A 9,432-nucleotide genomic window follows, 5' to 3' on the forward strand; every position below is an offset into this window, starting at 1 on the left:
ACTGAATTCATGACTCCTGTGTCTTTTAATCTCTCATACTCCTTATTTACCCTTCCCACTAACGAATAGGGTACAGGACGGGCCTTTTGGTACACTGGTTTTGTCCCCATTTTGAGCAAGTTAAGGGTAGCAGTAAATCCATATGTATCCCACTAGAATCTGTTTCAAACAATTCTTCATGTTGTTTAAGCAACTTTTATAGGGCAGGTGGGTGATCCCCTTTGGAAGGTAACTTTAGGTTTTGTTATTCATTGAGAATATGCCATCCCACTTTAGCTTTATGCTACTTAACCAATCTCGGCATAAGAGGGATGGTCAGTTACCCTCCACCAGACCAATTCTAGGGTTTCTACCTGTTTCCCATACATAACTGGTACTGTGATAGCCCCAATCAATGGAACTTCTCCAAAATAACTGTGCAAGGTGGTTCCCACACTGTGTAAAGGAAATGTATCAAGCAAGGAATGGTATTTCCTTTCTGATATGGTTGAGCGTGAAGCTCCTGTATCAACCTCCATTTTGATATCCTCACCCCCAACATTAATCAATACCTCATATGGTTTAATTCTCCCTGTAGCCTGAGTGTAATGGATACTCCCAGCTACGATGTACAGTCCATACTGTACATCGGCAGTCACAGAACTAGTACCAGCATTGCCATCTACGGTTCTGCCGCCGGTTGTCATGGTGATAATCAATCCTGTGTGTATCGCCTCCATTCGACTTGTTGTTACCAGAGCTCCCCATGTAACTTTTGTTTGCCTGCCATCCCATCCTCTTCGCCTGTGTTCTGTACTGGAGAACCTGTCTTTAGGCTTCCGATAGTCCAGGTTCAAGAAGGATTCAGAGAGCTTTATATGTATGTATGTATGTATATGTGATCTTCCCGCAAGCAGGAACTCGCGAAAGAAGCCATGGAGGCTTGTAGACTCGCAAGCTGACCGTAGCCAATCTCTCGGCACACATCCATTTAACGTCCATGTCGGGGAGTTGTTATTGAACAACACCCTTGCCAGACGACACACATTGCTGTCGGCGGGGAATCGAACCAGGGATCTCATGACTGGGAGACGCCGGCGTTAACCACTAGGCTATACACTCCGCTATACAGGCCACAGGATATAAGATATCCTGGTTTATTCGTTTCTCGGGATAACATCAAGTCCACCCAACTGGGTGTGGCATCATAACATGGGTGATACCATTTTATGTTAGGGTTAAATACTACAATTACTGTAGAGTACTACCCAGGATTCTGGGAAATTGACTTTCTACCAGACTCTGTAGGTAGCTTTACAGTGATACACTAGCTGAAGGCACAGTTTGCATGTCACGGCATCCCAGCATCCTGCTTGTCAGGCAATGGAGTATGGACCACAGTTCTCATCCAGTGAATTTCTAAACTTTGAAAAGAAGTGGCAGTTTAACCACATAACATCACAAGGTCTTGACACGAGTCCAGCGCAAAGACTGTTCAGTTACAGAACAAAAACACTCTACCTTTGACCAAAGAGTGACAAAGACAGAGACATTACTTCAACAAACAAGCACATGTAAGCATTACCAGCTAGAGACACTGTCTGATTTATGCCACAGGATTCCCACAAAAACTGAAAGAATGAACAGCAATGGGATAGCAAAGCCCACTATGGCTCACATACCTTGCAGTTGCACCTAAACTAATAATAATAATAATAATATACTAAATATTACTATGGATAAATACTAACTAAGGCTATATATTATATACCTAACGTTAGGCTAAGTACTTGCCTGTAACTTGACCTCATATATCACTTTTTCTTAGGTTGAAAGACTTTCGTATGTTCTGCACCGAATTTACAGAGACTTCCATCATTTTCTGCTTTCATTTTGTTCGTATAACCTAGCCCTACAAGATGGGCTAGTCCGTCTCTCTTGGACACTTTGGCTAGTTCCGAAAGCACTAAATTCTTCGAATTTGTATACGTATTTTGACGTTATAAAAGTGAACAGCGCCGCCAGCGTCAAAGGAGACAACTTCAATGAAGACAACAGCATCAAAGTAGACAACCTTGTTGAAGGAGACAGCAATATTAAAGGAGACAACAACATTGAAGTAGACAACAACATTGAAGGAGAAAACAACATTAAAGGAGACAACAACATGATAACAGACAGCATAGAAGTAAACAACATAATACATTGCCCTTTCGGTGTTCCATAGGAACAAAAATCCAACAAAACCTTCAACTTTCATGACAGAGCTGACAACCGACCAGCTACCTTGTCCTCATACACTCAGAGAAATATCTACAAACAGACTAACACCGCTACACAGCAAAAACGAGTTGGACAAACAAATGCCCCTCCCTACAAGGTTTAAGGACTATATGTTATGTTAATATGATTGCAAGTTTTCTTTGTTTGTTGCAACAACCATACTAGGTCTTATTTAACTTTCTGGGATTGTTCCAAAATTTTAAAACTAATTATTCCTGTGAGTATAGCTAGGGAGCAGGACACTTCGCCCAACAACCATTTCGCCCAACTGCCATTTCGCCCAACCTTATCATTTCTACCAACCAGCCTGGTCATTTCGTCCAACCAGCCTAGTCATTTCGCCCAATCATCCTGGTCATTTCGCCCAACCAGCCTGGTCATTTCGCCCAACCGTGTTGGTCATTTCGCCCAACCTTGATTAAATATGATACTTCAAAAGGAAACGTTCGGGAATTGTTAACGTTACAGGATACTAACCGTATATTAAAGAAACTTGAGGATCGATCAGTGTGTTAGGGGTAAGGTTTGATAGTACACGTCCGAATATTAAGGAATATTAAGGAAACTTGAAGTCCTTTACTTTGTATAACTTTAGTAAGGAAACGTTCGGGAATTTTTAACGTTACAGGATACGAACCAAATATTAAGGAATCTTGAGGATGGATCAGTGTTTTAGGGGTTAGGTTTGATAGTAAACGTTCGGGAATTGTTAACGTTACGGGAAACTTGAATCGTGGTTTAATTGATCACATATGTGATGACATATGTGGTTACATTGATAAAGTGGTTACATTAATTAATTATAGTACTTCAATATTATGGACGGGTTTTATAAATATATAAAAAAAAAATCAATTTAATAAGGAAACGTTCGGGAATTGTTAGTCAGTAGGATGGATCAGTGTTTTAGGGGTTAGGTTTGATAGTTTTTTATGAAGACCGATTCCCCCTGTGTTTGTATAACATTAGATTAACACTATATGTAGAACTAGATAAACACATAACTGCTGTGAACAATACCCTTGATTAATGCCTGGCGGACTTGATAAACGCTTGACCGAAGTCATCAAGCAGAACAATAGGTGTGGATTAATAAACCACGAACAATAGGCCTCCGATAAACGTCTGGTTGACCGGATAAACGCTTCGCTGAGCAGAACAATAACTGCGGATTACTGACTCACAAATGCAATGACATCAATTAGTGACATCAACCTGTCAATCACATGGGATGAACCCATAATAATATAACTTCCAATAATATAACCCAAAATAAATAAAATTGAACTAGTGAAATAGAAACGGTTATATTATTCCACACCGATTCCCCTTTGTTTGTATAATAATATAACTTCCATATAATAATAATATAACTTCCAATAATTTAACCCAAAATAAATCAAATTGAACTAGTGAAATAGAAACAGTTATATTATTCCACACCGATTCCCCTTTGTTTGTATAATACTATAATTTCCATTGTATGCTTAAACGCCTAGTAGTGTAATCCTCCCATTATACCCGAAATAACTGCTCAGACTCCGATCGATATCGAGCGGACCTCACTTTATTTACACAAAAAATCATTGGCAAATTCCTGTTTCTAACAGGGCTGGATAACCCTAATTTCTCATGTTTCTACCATAATGTGTTTCCATTCTAACAAGATATTTCACCTAAATATTTCACTTCTGAAAATTAGCATAATACTGCATAAGCTTAGCTGTGTGACATTGTTGGGTAACATGTGTGACGTTCTAAATTTTCATTCCATAGTACGCAATTTTTGCAGTGCAAATGTTGACTCTAGTAATGGCCACAGAACAGCACTGATGTTGATATTTCATAGGAATTACTTTAAAACAGCTTTACTGCCATGGTTTTCTTTTTGGAGGGTCATGTGTGTGACATTGTTGGGTCACGTGTGTGACATTCTGCATTTTCATGGATGCTGCAAGTTCATTGGACCAAGCTATTCTCATTTGCATATGACACTGTTGTTATGCCACACACACATAACAAACCAGTCTGCTAACAATAGTTAGTTTGTTGAATGCTCAACTTGGGGCTTCATTGTCACACACATGACCATAAATGTCACACACGTGTCCATCGGTCACGTGTGTGACTACCAATTAGAGGCTATTATTTAATCGTAGGAATAATTATTTTATCATAAGTTATCAGTTACATTTTATGAAAACTTTTGAGTTATTTGGGTAACGTGTGTGACATCAAAATTTTGCTAATTAGCACCCATTATTAACAAAGAATTGCAGATCAGGAACCTCTGCTTTAGGAATGAAATAAATTAACCCATGTTAAACTGCCTCCATGTGATAGTTGATAACTGAAATATTATTTCTAGATACTCATGCAGAAGAAAACAAATAAACAGTTGAAAACCACAAATTTTGGCTTTAACTAAAAATTATGCAAATTTATGCAAATTAGTATGCTTTGGTTGTAATTTTAATGAAAAAAATATGTAACAGCAAACTTGAGGTATCCCTCTAAAACTAAAAATATATTGTTTGGTCCTGATGAACATTTAGTTTTTTCATGCCAGTTTTAATTTCCAGAGAATATTATGGGCCCTTTTAGAGGTAAATGCATTAGCACAAACCAAAGTTAGTAGGCTACATATTGATAACAACTCCCTGACTCATTCAAGGCCATGAACCATTACACTACTGTGAGATATTTTTTTCATTGGCTCTCTTTGGTAAATTATATTATACAGAGTATATTATACAGACATTGAGCAGACAGATGTCTTTGTCTAGAATGACCAAGTACTACAGTACTGTAGCCTTGATTTGTCACTTGTTGTACTTCAAAGAAGTAACATTTAGTGTATGCTCTTAAGCATAAACTTGAACAAACTGCAGTATATTTGTAAAGGAAATATGCAGTAAACACTTGTGCTTATAGGCCTGATTGACTTTCAATAGCAGTGCAACCTTCAATGTGACTTTGTGCAGGGTTTGTAGGCGTGTATTTTATGTAAATTCATTCTCTTTGCAAATTAGGCAAAACCACAAGGCCGGCAGGCTTTACTGATTCTCTAGATTGCCACATTTCACAGTGTATGAGAACAATGCATGTACACTTTGTACATAATTATGATATTGCACTCAATAAGGTATAGGTCCACATATCTATGTACCATCTATGAAGTTTATTAAACCTAGTGAGAGATATTATGATTACAGCTAGGTTCAGAATGGGAAAAAAATTACTTCAAATACATCAAGTATGATGGTTATCTTTAGAAGAGCTCTTTACTGTTGAAGTTGTCGTGTTTACCAAGTTGTCAGACATTGAACTCTGTTGAACCATGACCTTTGACCAATGCACAGGAAACCTCTATGATTTCTTGTACTCCATAAAGCTGTCAGACTATGACCTCTATTGACCTTTGACCCTCACAGAAAACAGCAGGGTTCTTGGGTGGGTTGCTGGGTGCCCCACAGCAGTTACTCGTTGCAGTTGGCCGCGATGTTCGTTGGGTACGTGCCGTAAGTCTGCAGTAGTTTACTATTAGGGCGTCGGGGACCTAGTATTTTTAGGGGAAACTTTGGTTCCCCGCTGGTGAATTTATTGTACGATATACCTTGAGGACACCTGTCTTAAAGGACCTGCAGATACTGGTGTAAAAAACTGGAAACTGACACACAGGATCACACACAGGGATCACCATCACATACATGTATTCCTTTTGCCTGTGGCAAAGAATCAGTAAAATCTGGAGCTGGTAAAATATGTGAGCTTGTGCATGATTTTTGGCATGATGATAGGAGCCAAATTAATTGAAAAAAAAAAAATTTTCATGTCACACTTTTATGGTTGCACTACTACTGTACATGAAATTTTGCAACTTTATTCTGAAACCTTGAACTTCCAACATGGACACAAACATTTGGAACTTTCAGGGCTTATGAAAATATTGCAATAACAGTACTCTAGGAGCAATGGTAGCACCAGAAAAGCCAACACTGAAAAATATAACAAAATTATGGGAATTAAGGGATCTAAAGGAAGGGGTTTCCTTTTTTTCCCTAACTTTTATAATAATTTTTTTTAATAAAAGTGAGTTAGACGAAAAATGGTCTTATCATTTGACAATTTTGCACATTAATGCATTGCATTGGAAACTGAACATTTCTAATACAATTGATTGTCTATTTCCATATATTTTGTATAAGTAGCAGTTCTGATTGCAGAAACAACTGGGAAAATATAGACCTGTGGCAATTTTCCCCTTGTGCATTCTCCTCCCCCCCCCCCCCGTAGCCCTGCACCACTGTCTGGGAGCTTCTTGCCTATATTTTTTAATATTATTTGGTATATGTTGGGAGCTCCTAGGGGTCAGGATCATAAAGAAAGTTACCATCAACCCGTTTGTTTAAGTTGTGATGCCTGTGCTTTACCGATCGTAAAAAAAAAGTTATTGTTGCAAGCAGCACACCTTAGTAAAATTAAGCCTATATGGTATAGTAACAATTAGGATTGAGCTATACGTACTGCAAGTGCAAGGCTACGAATTTATATTATCATAGCGTATTATGATATTAAATTACACGTAAAGATTACAAATAGTGTCGATTTTATCTTAAATATAAACCTTTAAACTTGCTTAAAATGAAACTCGTATTTAACGATAAACGACAACGGAGTCTTTCACAAGCAACTTAAGTTACATGCCTGGTGTTATTATTTCCGCGCTAAACAAAATAATGTACTGTTTCTGCAAATAATCATAGACATTAGGCCATTAGTTAGGGTTGATGATCAAACAATCACATTCCCGATGCAAGGGGACTGGGGTTGAGAGCGGATCAGTCGTTCGGTAGTTTGGTTTTTCGTGCCCAAGTTGATCTTTCCTGGGTGACTGACTTTTCTTAAAAAGTATTAGTTAGGGTCGGTATAAAAGTTTAAAAACTCACCAGTCCGGTTAAGCTCAGTACTCGCCATGACTGAATAATGTCTGGTTTACTGTTTTCTTGCAGTTGTTGGGGAGTTGTTTGGGAAGGAGAAGCAAACCTAGGGAAATATGGGGGGGTTTGTTAGCCAGTGCCTAACATCTACTACCTACTTTCTCCAGGTCTTCTATAGCTATATGCAACTACTAGACTGTGGCTACCAGCTGATGCCCTTTATACCAAAAATTTGCCAGCGCAGCAACAGCACAGCTGTCCGGCCGTCTGTAATGAACTGCTATTGTCAAAAGTACAAGGTCAGACAGTACGGAATCGTATAAGGGACGTGCAAATTGATATGATGCAACAACTCGTCAAAGGAAAAATTATTCATATTATTCATATTTTTCATATTTTTCATATTATTCATAGTATTCATTCACGTGCACACTTTGACACAACAAAGCCCATTTAACAATGCTTCAACTTCATGCAAACTGAAGCTCACTGTTCACATGTTTAATCAATGAAACTACCGTTTGTAAGCCAGCAACATTGCACCAAACATAAATACATTTGACCTATAACCTCGATCATTCATTTTCCTAACATGAGCAAATATCAGGTTGTCACGGACCTCCCACACACTAATTATATGCCTAATCATCCAGCATTCTTTGAGTTAATGCGTATCATTAAAACACTTCTGTAGACTGTTGCATATAAAAATGTTTATTTCTATTGACATATGAAGTTATGATGAAGATGTATTCAAGTAAATGAGAACAAAAGTACTACTCACTACAATGCATTTACACACATCTCCTATCCTTGATGAGTTATTGCATGCCCAAAGGTAAGTTCTCTCCGAGAGAGAAATGGTTTAGACTCGCATCAAATGTATGCAAAAGATCGCCACCCTTGAAGGTAAGTCAGTATATAGGCCCCCAAATTATAGCACGCTATATAATTGCTAGAAGTTTTCAAAAAGTCCTTTCCTGGAGGTCTTTACTCTCCAAATTGTTCTCTGGACATTTTTTAAGAAACACGCAAGATGACTGAATGTGCAGTGAGGAAATTTTCCTCCAAGGTTGTAATAAAAACAGTTTAAGAATTTTGGCCAAAGGTGACCATTTTTGAATATCTATCATATTTGGGGCCAATACAGCAAAATAAGTTCACTATTTGATGGATCATCTTGAATATTACATTGTTCATATCGTCGTCAATATACACACTATATGCACTGAGTCGTAGTAACATTATAACAGTGTTTTGAGAATGTTGCTCGGCTGTACAAATGCGAGTGTTGCATTTTGAGCATGAATAACCATTATTTGATCTTCTAGCATACTTGGAGACTAATTGGAGAATTTTTTCATGGTACGAGCATAAGAGGTGTAAACCGTGGGGTCGGGGGGGGGGGGGGGAGGCGGCTTCGAAGGATAATGGCACCGCGGCGGCTTAATTTGATTTGATATATGTTGTTGAATATGTTTTATCCAGTTAGTTGCACATGAATATTCATGAAGGTGGGGCAGGGGTTAGAGAAAAGAGCTGGAATACTGGGGGGTCACCAGAAGAACGTTTAGTTTCGGTATGGTAGGTGCCGAACAATAGCCTCTTAATTCAAAGTTCAGGAAGGCTATTCTCGGTGTTTGGGTTTCTCCAAGATATAGTCTAAGGATTATGAATTAAAAATAGATAATTTAGCTGCCTGGAACTTTTCACTTTTATTTTTCGAAACTGCCTAGGGTAACAAGTTCTGAAATGATCATGTATCTTCAATGATTCGGATACGTGAGACCCGGATTCGGAGTAAGAACAATACAGGACTCAGCCTTGTATGCCTATAGGACTTGGACGCATATGCTGGAATAGGCGACAATCTTGATGCTTATTCAGAAGTCACCCATGCAATGCCACGATCAACTGAAGATTCTCAATGTATCAATTGTACTTATTTGTGTCTTAATATAGCATTGAAGATTCATAACTGACTGTCACATTTCCAGATTTCAGTTCGATATCCCAAAGACAATGACTTGCTTTTGTCCCCCCATGATGGAAAATCCCTAGGTAAAATCCTACGGTTAAAGTTCAATCATGAGACCACAATACTTGGAAATGTTTCCACTTATTAAGTACGGAGTAATATACAGAACGTTAAAGAATCTGCTTAATGATACCTATTTCTACACAAAATAAAAGTAAATCCAAGAGATTGAAACCGCCAAAGAAGGTAATA

At 38.2% G+C, this 9,432-nt stretch overlaps 1 protein-coding gene across 4 annotated transcripts in view; it reads right to left on the reverse strand.

Annotated features, from left to right (window-relative positions):
- LOC139958694 (uncharacterized) overlaps positions 1-7,459 on the reverse strand; it is a 50,567-nt gene extending 43,108 nt beyond the window's left edge. The window contains exon 1 of one of the 4 annotated variants that reach the window (XR_011789845.1): positions 7,212-7,405. Coding sequence is in view for 3 of the 4 variants with exons in the window: in XM_071955990.1 (XP_071812091.1) it covers positions 7,212-7,239 (28 nt within the window). In the remaining variant the exon portion in view is untranslated. Of the gene's footprint in view, positions 1-7,211 lie in introns of all 4 variants that reach the window. The other 3 variants (XM_071955990.1, XM_071955967.1, XM_071955973.1) reach the window with 3 other exon arrangements.
- Positions 7,460-9,432: the final 1,973 nt, after the last annotated feature.

The sequence above is a fragment of the Apostichopus japonicus genome, chromosome 3, assembly GCF_037975245.1.
Source record: "Apostichopus japonicus isolate 1M-3 chromosome 3, ASM3797524v1, whole genome shotgun sequence".
Classification (NCBI taxonomy): domain Eukaryota; kingdom Metazoa; phylum Echinodermata; class Holothuroidea; order Aspidochirotida; family Stichopodidae; genus Apostichopus; species Apostichopus japonicus.